Source organism: Urocitellus parryii, chromosome 10, assembly GCF_045843805.1.
Source record: "Urocitellus parryii isolate mUroPar1 chromosome 10, mUroPar1.hap1, whole genome shotgun sequence".
NCBI classification, from domain to species: Eukaryota; Metazoa; Chordata; class Mammalia; order Rodentia; family Sciuridae; genus Urocitellus; species Urocitellus parryii.
The window spans coordinates 126,572,855-126,594,433 of NC_135540.1; the positions used below are offsets into that span (position 1 = coordinate 126,572,855).

At 35.5% G+C, this 21,579-nt stretch overlaps 1 protein-coding gene across 2 annotated transcripts in view; it reads left to right on the forward strand.

Moving 5' to 3' along the window:
* Sepsecs (Sep (O-phosphoserine) tRNA:Sec (selenocysteine) tRNA synthase) overlaps positions 1 to 21,579 on the forward strand; it is a 39,171-nt gene that overhangs the window by 9,207 nt on the left and 8,385 nt on the right. For both annotated transcript variants that reach the window (XM_077803173.1, XM_026403196.2), the window contains exons 6-8: positions 499 to 601; positions 9,544 to 9,673; positions 9,807 to 9,898. In XM_077803173.1, coding sequence (XP_077659299.1) covers positions 499 to 601; positions 9,544 to 9,673; positions 9,807 to 9,898 — 325 coding nt within the window. The remainder of the gene's footprint in view (positions 1 to 498; positions 602 to 9,543; positions 9,674 to 9,806; positions 9,899 to 21,579) is intronic.

Here is a 21,579-nt window from a genome sequence, read left to right on the forward strand (position 1 = left end):
GGTACTGAAACATTTCAACATCCTGTACTTTTAATACATTAAACTTATTTGAAAATGTATGTTTTATGATGGTTTAAAGTGAGTTTTCTGAAGATTTCCAGATGTGTTAATTATTTTGCAGATACTAGCATTGGTATGGTAAGCGACTGGTCGAATTTAAAAAAGAATATATCTTTTTGTGAGGGGTCAATATAAATAATCTTCTTGCTTTGTTTACAGGAATTTTTTTAATGATTTAAAAGTTACTATCTACGTAAATTTTTATATTTTTTCTTATTTATTGGTAATGTTAATTTAAAAGGTTTTTTTAGGCTTTTCTAAAGTGCTTGCTTTGTATTTCCAAACTGCTGAATTATATATGCTGAGAGAGTACAGAAGAAATTTCAGTGTCCCCCTGCCCCCTGTATACATTAATGTTGATTGTTAAGTTAAAAAAAGTTTCCACATTGTAATTTATAAAGCACAGTGTATGACTTCCTGTTGTGTATTTGTGCTTAGATTAGAAGAGCTGGCTGTGATTTGTGCTAATTATGACATTCCACATATAGTCAACAATGCCTATGGAGTGCAGTCTTCAAAGTGCATGCATCTTATTCAGCAGGTAAGAGTTTAAAAAGATATGTTAAAAAAAAGTAGATTTTGGGCTGGGTTTGTGGCTCAGTAATAGAATGCTTGCCTAGCATGTGTGAGGCACTGGGTTCAATTCTCAGCACCACATATGAATAAATAAAATAAAGGACTATTGACAAATGAAAAATAAAAATATTTTAAAAGTAGATTTTAACATTCACCAGGATAGTTATTTTTATCTTACAACCTTAAATAGTAAAAACAGTTATGTAGCACTCTCTAATATTGCTTAAATATTGGGTGCATTAGAAACTTCCATTCAGTATCCTCTCAGTAAAAGTCCTTATTCCTTGTTAGTATGGTGGTATTTTGGACAATACTTTTGTTAGTCCCGAATCGGTATGAAAGTATTTCAGTAGTTTTTAACTTTCTGAGAATGTTTCATGACCAGGATTCTCATTTTTCTAATATAGTATTTTAGAAATTTATAGTATTTTGTTCACATTTCCTATTGGTTCATTATAGTTGCCTTGTAGTATTTAAAAAACTGTACTATTTTAAAAACAATTGATGATTATGTTTTGTATTTAAGGAATCATTTTACCTTATTATTCTAGATTTTATTTCATTTAGAAACATTTTAGCATAAACTGTCGAGTTATGGGGATTTTTTGTTTTTTGTTTTTTATGTTTATTTTTGGTTTTATTTATGGTACTAGGGATTGACTCCAGGGGGTTCTACCACTGAGCTGTGTTCCCTTTTCTTTATTTTTTATCTCTACATAAGTTGCTATGGCTGGCCTGGAACTTGTGATCCTCTAGCCTCAGCTCCTGTGTTGCTGGGTGGTTTAGTCAGCTGTTTCACTGCTGTGACTAAAGGGACCCAACCAGAATAACTGTAAAGAAGGAAAAGTTTATTTAGAAGCTCATGGATTCAGAAATCTTAGTCCATAGAAGGTCCACTCCAATCCCTGGGGCTCAAGATAAGGTTGAACATCATAGAGGAAGAGTGTGGCAGAAGGAAGCAGCTCACATCAGAATCAGGAAGCAGAGAGAAAGGGATACAGAATAAATATCCAGGTACAAAATATATATCCCAAAGCCACGCCCCAATCCCCACCTCCTCCAGCCACACCCTGCCTTTTCAGTTACCACTCCCTTAATCCCTAGCAGGAGATTAATTCACTAATTGGGTCAAGGTTCTCACAACCCAATCATTTCGCCTTTGAACCTTCTTGCATTTTCTGTCACGTGAGCTTTTGAGAGACACTTCACATCCAAACCATAACACTGTGATTACTAGTGTGGACCACTATGGCCAGCATTGTTTTGTTTTAAATATAAGCATCAGCTAGATCCTGATGATCTGTCTTGGGTTCTAAGTTTAAAATATGCCTGTTTCCCATTCCATTCAGAATTAAGTCCGAGGTCTGGCCTGCAGGACTTTGCATGTTCAGGCCTTTGCTGCCCCTCTGACCACGTGCCTCTCACCTACTCTGCTCTAGCAGAGCCTCTCAGTGGTTGCCTTTCAGTGCCTCCATCATGCCGCAGGTGTGCCTGCTTCCAGGCTTGTGCTCCTGCTCATCCCTCTTCCTGGATTCCTTTTGTTGAGTTTTATTGCTTCTCCCCTCACTTTTCTTTAGGCTAATAAGACTTTTTTAGATATCTTATCTAAAATAACACTCCCTATTCCTTGCTAGTATTTCCCATGGCCCTTTCCCTCTTTTATATATTCATTGTTTGTTTTGTTTTGTTTTTGTTTTTGTTTATTACTGGGGATTGAGCCACTGAGCCACATCCCCAGCCTTTTTTATTTTTTATTTTGATACAGGGTCTCACTAAGTTGCCCAAGCTAGATTTGTACTTGTGATCTTCCTACCTCAGCCTCTTGAGTTGTTGGGATTATAGGTGTGCACCACCATGCCTGCTTTGTATTCATTGATTTTAAGATGCATAGTTCCACATTGTGATGTCTCTGAAATTGGAATGTCTTATGATCAGTGATGTCTTATGACGTAAATTATCAATATTTTGTCTTACATAGTGATAAGTAAGATAATAATCTTAAAATTGATGGCCTCTTGCTATTTTTCTCCATAGCTTTTTTAATCACTTCTTCTATGTTTACTTTTATTAATTGATAGTAGTTAGAATTAAGGTTTTGTTAAGGTTAGAATTTTGTTTACTGTTAGTTTCTATGTATTTAGGACAATAATTAGTATCTAATACAAAATTGACACTCAGTAACTGACTACTGAACATAGTGAAAACATAAGTGAAGTGGTATTATGTTTATTTACTTGTGTGGATAATGATTTTAATACACACATTCAGTTTTTTTGGTACCAGGGATTGAACCCAGGGGCACTTAACCACTAGGCCACATCCCCAGCCCTTTTTTGTATTTTATTTAGAGACAGGGTCTTGCTGAGTTGCTAAGTGCCTTGCTAAGTTGCTGAGGCTGGCTTTGAATTCACGAACCTCTTGCCTTAGCTTGCCAAGCTGCTGGGGTTACAGGTGTGCACCACTGCACCTGACCACATACTCAGTTTTGACACGTATGATTTGTGTTATGTATACTTAAGTTATTCAAAAATTATGACCTTTTCCAACACAATGAATGTACTAAGGCCTAGTAAATACTATTTAGTATTTTTTTTTGGTTTTTAAATTTTGTATGTACTAGTTTCATCTTTTTTTAATGTTTTCTTATTTACTTATTTATTGGTTCTAATGAGTTATACATGACAATAGAAAGCTCTTCAATTTATTGTACACAAATGGAGCAGAATTTTCACTTCTCTGATTGTACATGAAGTAAACTCACATCATTCATGCAATCATACATGTACCAAGAGTAATGATGCACATCTCATTCCACCGTCTTTCCTATCCCTTTGCCCCTCACCCATCCCCTTTGCCCAATCCTCCACTTATCTCATGCACCCCCTACCCCCCATATGAATTATCAGAGAAAACATTCAGCCCCCATTTTTTTGAGATTGGCTCATTTTGCTTAGCATGATATTCTCCAACTCTATCCATTTACCTACAAATGTTGTAATTTTATTCTCTATTAATGCTGAGTAATGTTTCATTGTGTATATGTACCACAGTTTCTTCATCCATCATCTATTGAAGGGCATCTAGGTTGCTTCCACAGTTTAGCAATTATGAATTGTGTTGCTATAAACATTGAAGTGGCTGCATTACTGTAGTATGCTGTTTTTAAGTCTTTAGGAGTGGGATAGCTGGATCAAATCATGGTTCCATTCCAAGTTTTCTATGGAATCTCCATACTGCTTTCCAGATTGGTTGCACCAATTTGTAGTCTTACCAGCAATATATAAGTGTGCCTTTCCCCCCACATCCTTGCCAACACTTATTGTTGCATGTATTCTTGATAACTGACATTTTAACTGGAGTGAGATGAAATCTTAGTTTTTATTTGCATTTCTGTAATTGCTAGAGATGTTAAACATTTTTTCATGTTTGTCAATCGATTGTATATTTTCTTCTGAGAAGTGTTTGTTCAGCTCCTTGGCCCATTTATTGATTGGGTGGTTTGCTTTTTTGGTGTTAAGTTTTTTGAGTTCTTTATATATCCTGGAGATTAATGCTCTGTTTGACGTGTGTGTGGCAAAAATTTGCTCCCACAGTGTAGGCTCTCTCTTCACTTCGTTGATTGTTTCTTTTGCTGAGAAGAAGCGTTTTAGTTTGAATCCATCCCATTTATTGATTCTTGATTTTGTTTCTTGCACTTTAGGAGTCTTGTTAAAGAAGTCAGGGCATAATCTGACATAATGAAGATTTGGGTCTACTTTTTCTTCTATTAGGCATAGGGTCTCTGGTCTAATTCCTAGGTCTTTGATCTATTTTTGAGTTGCTAGTTTCATCTTTGATGAAACATGGTTATTATGATAGTAGTAGCTGATTTGCTTAATTTCTTTATTCAGAGTTTATATCAGTTGGGATGTCATTGGCATCTGTAGCAGAAGCTCCAGTTGGCTTAAGCAATAAGGAAGTGGATTAGTATAGGTAACTTAAACCCAAAGGTGAAGTGGGTTTTAGCCATGATATATCAGGATTTCTTAAAACCATTACTAGGATTACCATTTTTCTTTTTCTTTCTTTTCTTTTTTTAAGTTGTTGATGGACTTTTATTTTATTTATTCATATGTAGTGCTGAGAATGGAACCCAGTGCCTCCCACATGCTAGGCAAGCGCACTTCCACAGAGCTGCAACCCCAGCCCAGATCACCATTTTTCTTTTTATCATTTGCTTGGTGTCATTTTTGTTATTCCTTAACTTTTTAAGGCTTTCTCACAGTTCTAGACTAGATTATATCTAATTTGTATGGAAGCAAGGGGAGGGTGTACAGTTTTCTAAACTGGAAATCTTGGCAGACATTTTGTTTCAATTACTCATTTGTATTGCTCCCCTCTCTTTCCTCCTTCCTCTTCTTCTCTTTAATGTTTAGTAGTCTCAGTTCTTTTGAAATTCAAAAATATCACATTAAAATTTACAAAAGTGCAGAAAAAGTAGAAGATCATTTATAACCATCTTACCTTTATAAATGCCACTAATAATTTTTATGTATCTGTTTTCTCTTTATATGTATTACTTTTTACATATAGTCATTATATACATTTAACATTGAATTTTTAAAATTTTATTTATTTAGATGTTGGTGGACCTTTATTTTATTCAGTTATTTATATGTGGTGCTAAGAATCGAACCTAGTGCCTCACACATACTAGGCAGTTACTCTACTACTGAGCCGCAAGTCCAGCCCCAACAATAATATTTTAAATTTTGTGTTGTGTTTCTCTTCACATGCTTATAAAGTTTTTGTAATTGATGATCACTTTAACATTCATTAACAGTTACTTGAATGTTATTTACTTAGTCAAGAAGTGCCCAGTGTTTTAGTATTCACAATCTGTTTCTGAATATTAGAAAATTTGGTGGCATACCTGAGATTAAGACCTTAAAAGAAACTGAGCTCCATAAAGCTGTACATCATAATGCCCTGCTTTGTCATCATCTCTCTGCATTTATGAGGTATTTTACTAACATTTTAACCAGAAGAATAAAACTGTGAGATGAGTGGATGGATTTTTAAAATGCAGATATTGCTTTGTTTTAGATACTGTGTTACCTTTAAAATTGATGTATCTTTAAAAGAAAAAAATAAAAAGCAGTAAATAAACATTCTATTTTCCTCAAATTTGCTTTCATGAAAAAAGGCTGTGTCACTGTTACTTTAACCCAAATAAATACATGGGTGTTATTGAGTGCTGGTTGATTTTTCATGACATTCTAAGTAATTAACGTCACCTTTAATTCATCCAGTAGCTCTTACTGACAGTATATACCACTTACTGCCTGCCCACCTTGTGTGTTTAGGCATCCTGCCAGGCTTTTAAAGTTTCTTAACTAATCCTAACAGTTGAAGGTGTACTTTTTTTTGTTCCTGTTCTCTACATGAAGAAACAAACTCAGTGGGCTTAAGTGACTTGCTCAAGGTCCCATAGCTGCAAAATATCCCATCTAGCTCAGTATGATGCTAGAGCCCCATGTTTTTCTTTAAAAAACAAAGTACTAAAGCTGCAAGTCTTTTCTTGAGAAAATAATATTGCATAATAAGGCAATCAATGGAAGAGCGAGCTATAACTGTTTTAAGAATTTCTTAAAGTATTTTTAGGGAATTCCCCAGAATGACTTAATTCTGAGCAGATCAAGAAATACAGGGGCTGGGGATGTGGCTCAGGCGGTAGCGCGCTCGCCTGGCATTCGTGCGGCCCGGGTTCAATCCTCAGCACCACATACCAACAAAGATGTTGTGTCCGCCGAGAACCAAAAAATAAATATTAAAAAAATTCTCTCTCTCTCTCTCCTCTCTCACTCTCTCTCTCTTTAAAAAAAAAAAAAAAAGAAATACATTTCTGTTTATATTTGCTAAAGTGACTGATTTGAGTCTCATGGAATATGGATGATGGTGGATTTATGGCAAGTGATACAGTTACTGTATCAAATACACATACAGGATTAATTATTTTAGTCAAATGGATTGTAAACCTCCCAAAGTGTGGGAAGCAGCAACTTACTACAAGTTTGAAGTATGTCACTGCCACTCATTCACAGACCTGGTTGTTTGTTGTTCAGCAGATGTTTGCTGGGTTCCCACTGATGGGCCAGGCCCTAGGGCATGTGCTGCTACTGCAGTTGTGAATACATGGAAATCCTTCCTTCTTGAAGCATTCTGATTTTGGAAGCAGGCAGTAGGCAGATATTGAGAAATACTCTGGTATTTGGAAGAGAGGGAAGTCAAATTATATGGAGTGATCCAGAGACCTCTTCAAAAAGTAACCTTCAACTGGAGCCCTGAATGATATGAAAAAGTCAAGAGAGAGTGAGAGAGAGAAAGAAGGGAGAGAGAGAGATTCCAGACAGAAAATTACAGCAAGTTTGAGACTAGCAAGGAGGCCAGAATGGCTAGATCATCATAATGAGGGGAATAGTGGTGGTAGAGATTTGAGATGTATTAAGGATTTGGGATTTTAGTTGGGGTATGGCTGTTTGGAAGGTTTGGAGCAGGAGAGTGATGTAGAATATGGTGAGCAGAATGTAGGATGGCGAGCGTAGAAGGCTGTCGTACAGCCCATGTGAAATATGTTGGTGGCTGGGGCCAGAGTATTCTCTGTGCAGGTGATAGGAAATTATTGGATTCAGACATATTTCTAGAATAGATTTTATAAAGTATGCTGGTGAATTATATGTAGGATGTGAGAAAATGAGAATTCAGGGCTTCTAGGCTTTTGGTCTGAGTGGCTGGAAGAGAGGAAATGCTATAGGATAATATTCTTTCTTTTAAACAGGGCCTCTTCATCTAGATTCTGATCCTACTGGGCATTGATTGCTTGGGTAACCTTCAGTAAGGAGCTTTAGCTGTCAGGATTTGAATCATAGCGGATCTTGGGCATGTCACTTTAAGTTCATTATGCTTATTTTTGTCATCTGTAAAATAGGCATTATAGTAGCATCTACCTCATGTGTTATTGTGCAGGTTAAGTGTGTGTTGAATGTAAAGTGCTTAGAGCAGTGTCTGACACACACTAAGCACTCTGTTGTTATTTTGTGAACAATTATTTGTTTTATAGGAATAGGTTCTGGGGATAGCAGTAGGGAATAAAATTAAATAAAATATTAATGATTAATATGTTAACTGGAATAGTGTCTGCCCTGTGATAGGTGTTCACACATTTGCTTTATGAATAAATGAGTGAACTAATAAATGGCAGCTCTTTACCTCATAGGCTGTATTCTAGTGTTCCTTACTCCGCTTCAACAGTTCATCCTCCCAGTGTTTTTTCCATCCATCATTAATGGGGGAATAGGGTCCTTAGGCCATTCTTGAGATTGGGTCTGGCCTGCCTGTTTTCTTGCCTCTGAGAGTGCTGTCATTTGAATCCTGCACTTTAGTGATAAAGGGTTCTAGCTAAGTCTGGTGCACTGATTCCTCTCGTACTCCTGCTCCCGGCTGAGGTTCATGTTTCAGGAAGCCTTGGGCAGCAATTAAATGGTAATAAAAAGGCATCTCTGTGCCATTTTATTCTTACATGCTGCAACTTGGAGTATTTTTCCATTATTCTATTGGTCTTAAATGCTTCCCTCTGTTTTCCTAGGATACAGTGGCGTTCTCTTTAATTACAGTATGTCGGGGAATTAGAGGTGTAACGGGAAGTAAAGATTTAAACAGTCCTGTGATAGTCTATGTCTAGTTTGCTCCCTTTTCCTGCTTTTGCTGCCTCTCCCTTTTGCCTGGATCTGGTCTCTCTGATTAGGCCGGCTATCTGCACCTTCCATTCTCCCTGAGATATGGAGATGGAAAGGAGGTGTGAAAATGAAGGTCAAATGTGGTTATAATATTAATAGGAATGTAGATTGCAAATACAGATTGAAAATCTGTGTCTACAGATAAAGAAGAAAAAAACGATCTTAGTTGAAATTTAGATAGTATCTTTACTTTTAAGAGGAGAGACTTGAAGCATATTAGACAGAAGGTCACAGACTATTTTGGATGGGAACCAGAACTTAGTTTTGTATTTCTAGTAGGTAAATAAATATTCAGTTTTTCTAGATTTTCATTTGAAGTTCATTTTGCAGTGGAATGATATTATCTAAGATTATAATATTAGGCAACATGCATTACGTAGAAACATTGCTTGTTAAATTTCCAAGAGTATACATATAAAAGATAGTTAAAATTTGGCTTCTCTCTTGTTTCTGAGTGGCAGTGGGAGCAGAATTTGTTGCTTACAGTGGTTACAAAGGTATAAGATTATCCTTGCTTCACAGAGACACTCAACTGTCTAACTGTTTGACCGCGTGGGTAGCTATAATCCATTAGGTTACAGTGGCAGCTCTTGAACTCACAATGGGTGTTTAAAACTGCTTAATTGTTGCAAGACTCACTGTAGACATTTATTGTCAAATAAAGGATTGCAGATAAGAAGCATGGGAAGAATCCAGTTTTAAGGTGTAAAGCTCTATTTCAGTAAAATTCCCACCTGAACTAATAATGAAAACCTGCCAACTTCACAAGGTTTTTGTGAGAATTGAATGATTAATATGTAAAGTATAAAATACTGCTTAAAAAGAACACCATTTAAAAATTTGGTTTAAGACTTAAAAACATTTTACTGGCACTGTTACAAAAATAATAAAAGTCTCTGACCTTTTATTTCTATGCATTGTTTTAATTTTGTATTTTTTAATTAAGGTATAAGGTATAATTGTATTTATGGTGTATAATATTTTAAAATATGTGTTATGAAGTGGTTAAATCATATAAATTAACATAGCCGTCACCTCACCTCCTTAACATTTTTTGTTGTGGTGATTATTTGTTGATAGTTGTTGTTTGTCCTAGCAACTAATATGTAATATTAAATGTTATTTATTCTAGGGTGCTCGGGTTGGTAGAATAGATGCTTTCGTTCAGAGCTTGGACAAAAATTTTATGGTCCCAGTAGGTGGCGCTATAATTGCTGGCTTTAATGATACCTTCATACAGGAAATCAGCAAGATGTATCCAGGTAAATAAGTTATTCTTCAGAAAAGGTAACTAACAAGCAGAAACCCATTTGTATATACACTGCTGTAATAAATATTAATCTCCAAAGCTTCCTTTATACCCTCTTTAATGTAATTTGTCCATTCTTATTTTAGGAAGAGCTTCAGCTTCACCTTCTTTAGATGTCCTTATTACTTTGTTATCACTTGGATCAAATGGCTATAAGAGGCTGTTAAAAGAAAGAAAGGTGAGCTTTCCCTTTAGGTGAACTGGAGGGAAAAGGATGACTAGAATAAAAAAGGGCACCAAAATTGAACAACTTCTGTTGTACATCCATCATAAAAATGTTGGAGAATCTGTGATTGATATGTGTGTGTGTGTGTGTGTGTAAACTATTCACTAGAACAGTGTTCCAAATCACTGGTGTTTTTGCCTATTGGTTCATTCCATTGGGAGTTTAGATATATGATATGGGAATATACTCTTATCTAGATCCACTGTAGGTGGTTTTCTTTTTTTTTTATTTATTTTTTATTTTTTTTTAAGGGGGGGGGGAGAGATTTTTTTTTTTAATATTTATTTTTTATTTCTCGGTGGATACAACATCTTTGTTGGTATGTGGTGCTGAGGATCGAACCCAGGCCGCACGCATGCCAGGCGAGCGCACTACTGCTTGAGCCACATCCCCAGCCCCTGTAGGTGGTTTTCAATTAGCCATTGTCATCTGGTCTATCCTGATAGTCTGAGGAATATTGGATAGGTGGTTTTACTTTTATTATTTATTTATTTTAGAAAAACTTTACAAGGGGGATCTTATTTAGTAAAATGAATTTTATTTATCACTTAAAGATAGAGGTTACTAAAGGAAAAATAGAAAAGTCTTCTTTTTAGGTTTTGGAAGCCTAAATACAGTTTAGGTTACGGATGTTAATCTCAGGAGGAAGAACCAGGTCAGAAGTTGGCCAGCTTCTCATACTAAAATAATAAATTTCTCTCTTGCCATTTTTGGAATGCTGAACTCATTGGACTATGTCAGCTGTGAGGAGAAAAGTGACATTTATGTTTAAAAACTGGGCTTTGTCTTCAGTACCCAAAACTAGCTTTATTCAGGACAACTCCAGAACCAGACATTGTTGGCAGAGCAAGTCAGATTAAGGTGTTTTGTTCACCTCCCATTTGGGAGAGCTTAAAGGTCCTGGTACAGGTTTTGTGTATATTTAACTTTCTAGCACTTATTAGCTATTGTAGTCCCTTAGATTTATATTACTACTTTACATAATTTAAAACATTTATATACATGTCTGTAATCTCCAACATCTTTTAACAGTATTATGATGAATTAATAACAGAAGTTTAAAAATTTTATACCCTGTTTTACTTTAGTCATCTTTTTCCCACTCATTCAGTCCATGGGCAAGTTGTTTACTTTTTATTGTGAGGACATTTCTTAAGGTATATCTTCATAAAGGAAAAGATACTCAGGAGTCATTAGGAAAATGCAGATTGAACAGTAAGATACTACTACACAACTAATGTAAAATAAACCTGACAGTACAAATGCTGACAAAGATCATGAGCAAATACATCTCTTAGACATTGCTGGTAAGAATGAAAAGTAATACAGCAACTTAGGAGAAACTCTGGCATTTCTTACAAAGTGAAACATAAACTTAGCATATAATCTAGCCGTCTTCTACATATTTCTCTCAAGAGAAATGGAACCTGTTTTCAAATTTGGCTATTTCTGACCAGAATCACTATAAACATTCATGTGTAGACTTTTGTATAGCTATTCTGTTTGTAATTGCCCAAACCTGAAACAACTGAAATATCATCTGATCAGTAGATAAACAAACTGGTATATCCATACTGAGCAATAAAAAGGAATGAACTGCTGATAATGCAACAAAATCATGACTCTGAAAAACATTATATAAAAGAAAGAAGCCATACTCAAAATACTGCATTTTGTATGGTTTCTTTATATGCTGTCCTGGAAAAGGTAAGAAAATATAAGGACAGAAAAAAGATCTGCGGTTACCAAAGGTTAGGGATTAAGGAGGGGATTTTTTGGCATGATGAAATGTCTTATATCTTGAGAGTAAGTTTCATGGCTCTGTGTATTTGTTGAAATTCATAGAAATGGACACCTGAAATTTTACTTTATTTAAATTATACTTCAATAAATTTGACCAAATTTTTATACAGTAAGAATAAAACTGTGGTTTTATTAACTACAAAAAGGAACATCATGTTCATAGATTGTTGTAGCCAAGAGAAAAGCTCAGATCTTTCAAGGAAATTTCTCCATACATCAGATGACAACTCTTGTTTATGTATGTGTTACACTTATTGGTTTGTCTGAGAGTTTGGTTATTTCAGATGCCAAAGGTTTTAGCTATCATATAAATTAGTTGTTTAACCTTGGAAAAGTTACTTGAACTTCTAGGTTTTGTTTCCTTATTTATAAAAGAAATATAGATATATCAGGCCACTTTTATTTCTAAAATAATTTAGAGTGTTTATTAAAATATAAAGATACTCAGGAGTCATTAGGAAAATGCTTTGGACATTATAATCATGGGAGATGGTCTAATTAAGTCAGTCAGTATAAGGCACATTGGTAATTTAGAAATCAGACATTTTCTAAGTTTGAAATTTTTCGAGCATGCTACAGGGATGCTGCCACATCGATGTTCATAGCAGCACAATTCACAATAGCTAGACTGTGGAACCAACCCAGATACCCTTCAATAGATGAATGGATAAAAAAAATGTGGCATCTATACACAATGGAGTACTATGCAGCAATAAACAATGACAAAATCATAGAATTTGCAGGGAAATGGATGGCACTAGAGCAGATTATGCTTAGTGAAGCTAGTCAATCCCTAAAAAACAAATACCAAATGTCTTCTTTGATATAATGAGAGCAACTATGAACAGAGAGGGAGGAAGAGCAGGAAGAAAAGATTAACATTAAACAGAGACATGAGATGGGAGGGAAAGGGAGAGAAAAGGGAAATTGCATGGAAATGAAGGGAGACCCTCATTGCTATACAAAATTACATATAAGAGGTTGTGAGGGGAATGGGAAAATAAACAAGGAGAGAAATGAATTACAGTAGATGGGGTAGAGAGAGAAGATGGGAGGGGAGGGGAGGGGGGATAGTAGGGGATAGGAAAGGTAGCAGAATACAACAATTACTAATTGGGCATTATGTACAATTGTGGATGTGTAACCGACGTGATTCTGCAATCTGCATTTGGGGTAAAATTGGGAGTTCATAACCCACTTCAATCTAATGTATGAAATATGATATGTCAAGAGCTTTGTAATGTTGTGAACAACCAATAAAAATTTAAAAAAGAAAAAAAAAGAAATTTTTCTTTTTAAGATGATGGAGCCTCATATTCATTTACATCCATCTCAGGCCTCCTTGCCCCAGTGACAAGCCCACTTATAGCATGGTCTAAAGTATGGACAAATGTTTCTGTGAAATGTTTCTTGAAATTTTGTCAGTGAAGTTGAGTGTGGGGTATTTCATTGAGTAAATACTTAATTCACTGACCAAGAGAGCCTGCTCTTTTGGAGCACATGTTGCACATGGGGTGATTAGCAATAAGCAAACAACATAAAAGACAAACTCTAAGGTTTACTTGAAGGTGAATAGTGCTATAGAAATAAAACAGAGCTCTGGTGACTCTGACATTAAAAGGTCTGGGAAGAGAAAAAGGAACAGCAGAGGGGATTGAGAAGGAGCTGTCAGTTAAAACCACACAAGAGCATGGAGTTCTAGAAGCCAAGTGAAGGGAGGATTTCCAGGAGGAAACTAATACCATGGATCCAGTCAGTTAGGGTGAGATTAAGATTTGACCATTTGTTAGAAAAGTTTCTTGTAACATCCTTCTTAGTGTAACTTGGTGCAGGGTTATATTATCTCTGTGAATATCTATATGTGCACATACATTGTGGGCATATGAAATACTGACACCTAGTACTGAGCATTTACTATGTGGCAAGCACTCTTCTAAGTGCATTTTCATGTCTTCATTTAATCCTTACAATATCCCTGTGAGGTAAGTTTTATTGTCACCCTCATTTTCTCAGGAAATGGGACAGAGAAGTACCATGAGTGAGATAAATTGTGAAATTAGATTTAATCTAGGCAGTTGGGCCTCTTATTCTCCATATTAACCTTTAGACTCTACTGCCTTTTTGTATAGTCTAGCCTGCTAGCTGGTAGCTGTGTAGCTACATATAGGTATAACTCTGAAGAGTTAGGTCTACTAAAATCTAAAGGAGGCAAAAAACAATGAATAAATTTAGCTATTCCAGCCAAAATAAAGTACAGTTATATTTTAGAGGGAATATATGTTATTTGCGCGTGTAGAATTGCTATGCTTGGGCAGCAGCTCCCACTGATGCAGGTAGTCTTGGTGGATCAGTCACAGTGTTCCTTCCTTCTCTTTCATAGCCATGGGCGTGTGATGCGGCTAGCTTGGTTCATCGGTAGGTATGTGGAAGATGAGTCCTGCCAGTAAGTTTATAGATCCTCCAGGGATAAAAGGCCTCTTGCTTTGCACATAGCAAGTTTTAAGGATGGTTTTATGGTTATCAGCTGCCATGTTTTTGGCTGTGCCAAAAGAGATTTCTTGAGACTAGAGAACATGAGGAAAAAGAGAAGTGAATCATTTGAGACTCTGGATCCAGCCATACCTACCTGTAGACAGTTGTTAAATGAACCAATAAGTTCCCTTTTCTGTTTTAAACTAGATTTCCAACACTGATATTTTGATTCTTCCTATGTCCTCAACTCCTTGTGTCATTAAGCCATTTGTAATGATTTCAACATGTCACATCTTGTCCCTTTCTGCTGTTGTTACACCATACCCTTATGCTATCCTGGCAGGGTGGCTTCAATGGCCTGCTAACTCTTCTTCTGATCCTCAGTTGTGGCTGATTTGTCATGTTGACTTTAATTTGCAGTATGACTACATGTCATATTGTAGAGTGATACCAGATTAATATTCTAAAATATAGTTTTCTTTAAGTTACTCTGCTTTTAAGTTTCCTGTTATTTGTAAGACAGAAGTCAGACTCCTTAGCCTGCCATCCTGTTTATAATTTGATCCCATATTTCTTTAGCAGTATTGGCCCTACTTATGCATTTATTAATTCAAACATTTATGCATAGACCCTAAAGTTAAACTCACAGACAAAACTGAAACAGTTTATACTCTCATGGAAATTACAGTTTAGGGGAAGTCTGGATATTAAATAAACAATTATAGATCTGATGAGAATTTTGAAAGGAAAAGCAGCATATATATGAGAACATCCATTGCAAAGCAACTCTGGAAGACCTCTCTGAAGAGATGATATCTATTCTGCAAAAGTGCAGTTTGTGCTGGGTGTAGTGGCACACACTGGTAATCCCAGTGGCTCAGGAGGCTCAGGCAGGAGGATTGCAAGTTCAAAACCAGCTTCACCAATTTAGTGAGACTGTGTCTCTAAACAGCTGGGGATGTGGCTCAGTGGTTAAACGTCTCTGGTACCAAAAAAAAAAAAAAAAAAAAATCAGTTTGTACATTTATTTATTAATATTCATGTTGTGTTTATAAGCTAGCATTGTTGGCCAGCACAACTGTTGAACTTGAAAGGGTATTTTAAACTGTGTCTAGAAAGCAAAGTATTGTGCACCCACCAGTGATGTTTTGGATGACTTTGTAAATACTAGTTTTCTTTTAGGGTAGATTCAGATTCAGTAGGTCTGGAGTAGGGCTCAGACAGTTGCATTTTAAACAGATTTCCCTCCTGTGATGCACACCCAAATTATAAACCTGTTGTTTTAGAGCATACACAGGTCATTTGTATGTATAATAGAAACTTGGAAACACGCAGTGTCACAGCATTAATACTTACATAGATAATAGTTTATGGCATTTTAGATAGACCACTTAATTATCCTAAATATCAAAGCTTGAAAATGTAACTTGTTATCTGTTTTATCTTCTACAGTATTTTTTCTTACTTTTTGTTTTATATTGATTATTTGGCAAATTTTGCTAAGATTCCTTTTCAAACGAAATAGGTGGAATATATTTTTCCTGATAAGAACATTTTACAGTTTTAATCATTTTTAAAATACACTTTATCATATAGATAGCTTTAAAAATCTTTAAAAATCCTTAAAATGACTTTTACATGCTGTCATTTTTAAATGCTAAATATGCATGCTGTTTAGTATTTCTTGCTTTTGTTCTTGAATTTAAATTGTGAATAATAACAGTGAAATATTTGTGTAATATATATAAACCTTGAGTAATTTTGTATTAAAATTATTTAATTAGCACATTAAAGTGATAGTTTGAGTGCACACTCTAAAAATCTGCCATTATCTGAAGTGAAATGCCTAACTTGGTTACTCTTCAAACAATCCAGGTGATCTGGTAGACTAGTGCCACCATGGAGTTTGCCATTTGTCCCTCTGTTCTTAGCATCCTTTATGTGATATATAGTAGATGCTCATCAGTTGCTTAATAACAAGTAGATGCTTGTTAAGTGAACTGGCAAAGAGTTTTTGGGACAACTGAGTGGAATATTGCTTAGTTGTCCCTTGTTTTACACAGAGGAAGTATTTCATTGCTTATATGGACCTAGGTAAACCGCTTGAAAGAAATGAGTTAAATGATGTTTAACAGGCATTGTACCTCTGGGCATAGTATCTCCTGCCTACTTTTCTCATTTCAGGATTTTAGAATTGTTAATGTGTTAGGGATGTTCTGTCACCTTCTTGAAACCGTAAGAATTTCTTTTATGTCTTGATTCTTTTGTCTTTTCATATTTAGGGTTTGACTTTTAAACATTCAGCTATTCAGTGGTACCCAGTGTGTGTACAGTTTGCTTAGCATGAGTGAAAATGCTCTTGCTTTGAGAAGGACCTGCAAGAATATGTAGCTCAGCTACTGAGGGACCCAGCAGGCATCACAGCTCAGCTTTTCGTGGACTTTCTTCTTTGTTATCATTGAGTAAACACTATGGGAGGGATTTCATGTTCAAGTGGTATTCATGGATTGGATGGCTTCATCTCAGATGTCAAGAGGTAACCTCTTTGTAACACTCAGAGCTTTGTTCTTTTCCTTTTATCTAGATACAGGTAGTAGAGTAGAATAAATAGGGACAGGACAAGAACATCACTGTCAACTCCTGTGTGTTAGCACACATCTAGAGGAGATCTGCTAGGTAATGTTAGGGTTGGGGGTTTGGTGCTGGGGATTGAACCCAGGTTCTCATGCATCTTAACCATGTGCTCTACCACTGAGCATCATCCCAGCCCCAGTTTTTGTTTTTATCCTGAAAGCTCTTGAGACTAAGGTAAAAAAAAGTAGGTGGGCAGGGAACTGAGGTTTGTATGAATGTCTACTGTATGTCAGCAACTGTGCTAGGTTGATTATATTCGTTATTTCCAGTAATACACCACAAGTTATTGAGGTAAGACTATCTCCATTTTACACATGAAATTGTGGCTAGAGGGGTTCAGCACTTGCCCAGGGACTGAGCACAGAGCTGAGTACCAGACCTGCTGTGGAGACCGAGGTCTGGTGATGCACCAGCCCTCGAGCTTGCTTTCTCACTCTCCCAATTGCAGTCACCTGTTCAGTGCCCAGGGACTGATCGATCACTCCAAGCAAGGTATTGAGCCATAAGATGATGATTGATCTTGTGACCTTCCTACTCTGTCTAGTGGAGGTATTAAAAACCTCAAAGCCTCTCTAATGTAATAATTGGTTTTATTTAAACTTCTATGTGTAGAATTTATTTAGAACGGATTATCTATAAGAGTAGTTTTCTAAGTGTTAAAATACTTGTTTGAGAACTGTTGTTATAAATAAAACTTAGCTCTTTAACAACTTCATTCAATAGGTAGGTCTTTCTGTTGAAAAATGTGGCTGTCCTCCATAAACCATAATTGCATATATGTAGCATAAATATTGTTTCTTTATTGGATTTGTTGCAGAAATAAAACCTCTTTGTGTATAAATGGACTTGGTTTTGAACTGTGAAAATTTAATCGTGATAGTTTATTGGTTCAGCTCTGGAGAAGCTGAGGCAAAGCTATTTTGCTCCAGCCAGAGCTATTTATATACCATCACTGTGAGCTCCTTTTTATATTATTGGTGTTATGCCTACTAAAAAAAGGAGTGTTAAAGGAAAACTTCGCATTTCTTTTTATTCTGTGCCCTTATTCACCACAATGATATTTTTAGAGGTTATTTCATCTAGCTATCTCTCTTCAGGAAAGGCTTTATCTTTTTCACAGTAGAGACAGACAAGAACTCAGCTTGAAGCCATTTCTTCTCAAGCTTTCCTTTTTGAAGGGTGAAAGGATCAGAGAAAGTGGGACTTTGTGTGCGAATTGAGCCTCTTTGCCCTTAGGCCCTTCCTGAGCAGCACATCTGTTTCATTGAGGGGAGAGATGACCAGGAGTTTTAATGGAAGAGACAACTTTAAGGAAAGAGGTTAAAATTTAAGAGACTGTTTCTTTTGAGTTTTTCTATGCAAAAAGAAAGATCTGGCTTAGAAGTTTATCCTCACTTTGTTTTGCTTCCAGAGAAAACCATTATTCTGCTTAGCTTTCCTTTTATAAAAGTGCTTTGCTGAACAGGGCAGGCAGGTAATCATTTATTGTTGCAAACATCTGCTGAATTGGCCAAGCACAGAAGAAGAATGACAGCCAAATGGCTGCTTCAGAGGCTAGAATTTGTGAGCTGAAGCTTGGAGGACAAACTAAGTTCTAAGGGAGCACCAGATACAACCTCAGTGTCCTGTAACAGAGCAAAATTTGGAAACATGAGTAAATTTGCAGCTCTAAAAGTAGTACAGTTAAATATCCAAAAGTGTCAGATTTCAGGCCTGGATATGAAGCCTCAACCATTTGAGCAGTGTTTTTGCCTCAGAGGCAAGCCCTTGCAGATTCTTGGCACTGGCCAGCCATGGACAACAGTACATCACATTTAGTACTGTTTGCCTCAAATATGGACATCAGTGTGTGTGAAAATGTACCTGTAGTGTCTTCCATCCATGTGTTCAGGTCATCGACGAGATGTTATACTACATGTCAAGTTTCTGTTTTGATTTATTATCCGTTCTAGGAGATAATGAAATAATATCTGAAGTACCATTTTAATTTTATCCTAGAACATGAAACAGTATGTTTCAAAAGACATCATCACTTGAGACCCTTTCCTTTAATATTTAGCTGTTATGCACATCTTTGGATTATGGGGAGGGATAGTCTGGATGTCGGGTTTCGTGACTGCAAATCAGCTTGCAAAAGGCCATATGAAAGATAATGCTTAATATAATTCAACTTATTTTCCATTAACATCTTGAACTATGGTGTAAGTTTTGTATTTTTATCCTAGAAATATAGCTGACATTAGCATTTAGGCATACGGTTCAGTTTATCTCTAGTGAAAGTCTTTTAAAATTGTTATGTACAGCACAAAGGACATAGAAAATCAATAATATTTCATTTCTTTTAAGTAAGATCCTTCTATATACATTTGCTTGGGTTGCTTATAAATTTCTTCCTTTACAGAAGTATTTTGTAATAAATGTCAGTTATGGATTTAATCGTAGCAAAAAATAGTGCAGGTTCTGTAGTACCTTTAATATATCAGGTAAAAAATTGCTTAGCTAAGTATTAGTGTAGTAGAATAGTACAGTTTCCTAAAAGATATTTTTTAAATGTGGTGATATTAATAGGAGAGCATTTAGGACCTTAGTACATGGAATATTGTAGAATTCAGTGCATTGTACCTTTAAAATATTTGAAGCTTCTTTGTTTATTGGTTTGCCAATCATAACCCTTTACACAGTGTAGAGATACTATAAATATTTTCTGTTGAATGTAAACTTGATTTGAAAATACTCTTCTTTTTTAATCTAATTACTCTCATACTAGTATGATTTGGTTACCTCAATGTTATCTTTGTAGTCTGAAGAATTGTAATATTAGTTATAGTTAAAATTGAATTTTGGCAGTATTATCAATTGATGGAACTGGCTAAAATTAATTTATTAGAGTATTAGAAATTGAACATTGGGCAAATTCAGTTTTTTAATAGTCATGTATGCATCAGTAAGTTTAAAAGCACACTCTAGGGGGTTACTAAGGAAACAGTTCCTATTTTTTTCAGAAATAGCTAATTCAATACAAACTAAGTACTCATTAACTTCCTCTTAATCTACAAATGTGACCACATTGGTGTTTAATGTGGTAACCTAGCCAGATAGAATGATATTTTAAATTGGTCTTTACCACTAAAATATATAAACTGGAGAAAACTTTGCTTCATTAATAAATGCTTAAGGATAAATGAAAGGCGGAGGTGGTTTTGGTGTTGGAAGGGACACACACAGTGGTCTGAAAAGGGTATTTCCCAGCTGTCAGATTTGTTTCTGCTTAAGAGAGATTGATGAATTTGAGAATAAGGGAGAATTAGATGCAGATTAAGACTTCAGTGAATAATAATAGATGAATAAGATCAGCATTTAATAGCTAAATGAAAATATGTGACTGTGTTAATAAAAAATATACAGAGCACTTAAGTTAGTGACCTAGGTATTTTATAGTAGTTGAAAATATATAAGTGAAACCCAGGAATTCTACCTTTTGTTAAGACTCACATGGTACTGAAAAATTATGAATTGTTCCAATTGCTTTAAAAACTGTTGACATATTGTTTCCATTTAAATATTTTATATTTCACCTTCTGATGGAGTTTGGAATATTGATGTAAAGAGGAACCAAGAAATCTTTATCTAAGAAAAGATGCCTATAACATTTTTTCCCCATTTCTGAAAATAATATTTGCCTCCTTAAATATTTCTCTATACTTTTCTTAATGGCAAAAGAGAAAGTCTTATCACATGTAATAGTAATAATTACTGATAGCTTCATTAAGTGTGGCAGTTGTAGATGTTAACCTGTTTTAGAATTAATCTTTATAAAGTATCCTAAAATTTAAGAATGATTTTTGTCTTAATATATTTTAGGTGAGAATATAAAATGCACACTCTTGACAAGGGTAAAATGTTTGTGGTCATAAATAGACTTACTAATAATTGAAAGGAATTTTCCTGTTCTTTTAATTTTTACCTAATAAAAGATGGAGTTAGTCATCCAGGTGCTTTAGACATGAAAAAGACCTTTTGGGGCCCAGCCAGAGTATCTAACTCTTAGATAAGAGTTCAGACAGAAGAAGTTCTTATGGCCTTTGAGGTTGCAGAGGTGTGATTTCCTGCTGTCTCCACTTGGGTACTCTGTTGGCTTTGGCAGTTTGGTATATCTTTCAAGTTTATATTTAACTGTGGATGTAGGACCAGTGCAAATGGGTTGATTCACCTGCAGATGTACTTGGGCAGGTTTTCATTTGAACACCCGTCCCAAGGCCATATGAAGAAAGCAGAGTAAAATTTTGGTTCAAATAATTGCCAACTTAAAATTTATTTTTAAGTATTTGTTTGTCCCACTTTATTTGGGACATTTTACACTAACAAGACAAACATTTTTATTATATTTTCAGCTATAGGATATCAGTTTACTTTGGACTAGGACAATTTTTAACTTTATGTGATTTAAAGGAAATACTTTTAAGGCTGAGGATATAGTTCAGTGGTAGAACACTTGCCTAGTGTGTCTGAGGCCTTGGGTTCAATCCCTAGCACCACAAAAACAACAAACAAAAAAACAACCCACCACCAACACTACCATGGTAACCTCACTTCACTTACCTCTTAACTTGTATACTACAGCCTGGCATATTTCTCTTGGTATTGGGGAAATAGTGGAAAAAGCTTGTACTTCCAAGGAGTTTTTCCATTCTGATAGGCAGTAATAGGCAATATTCAAATAAGCA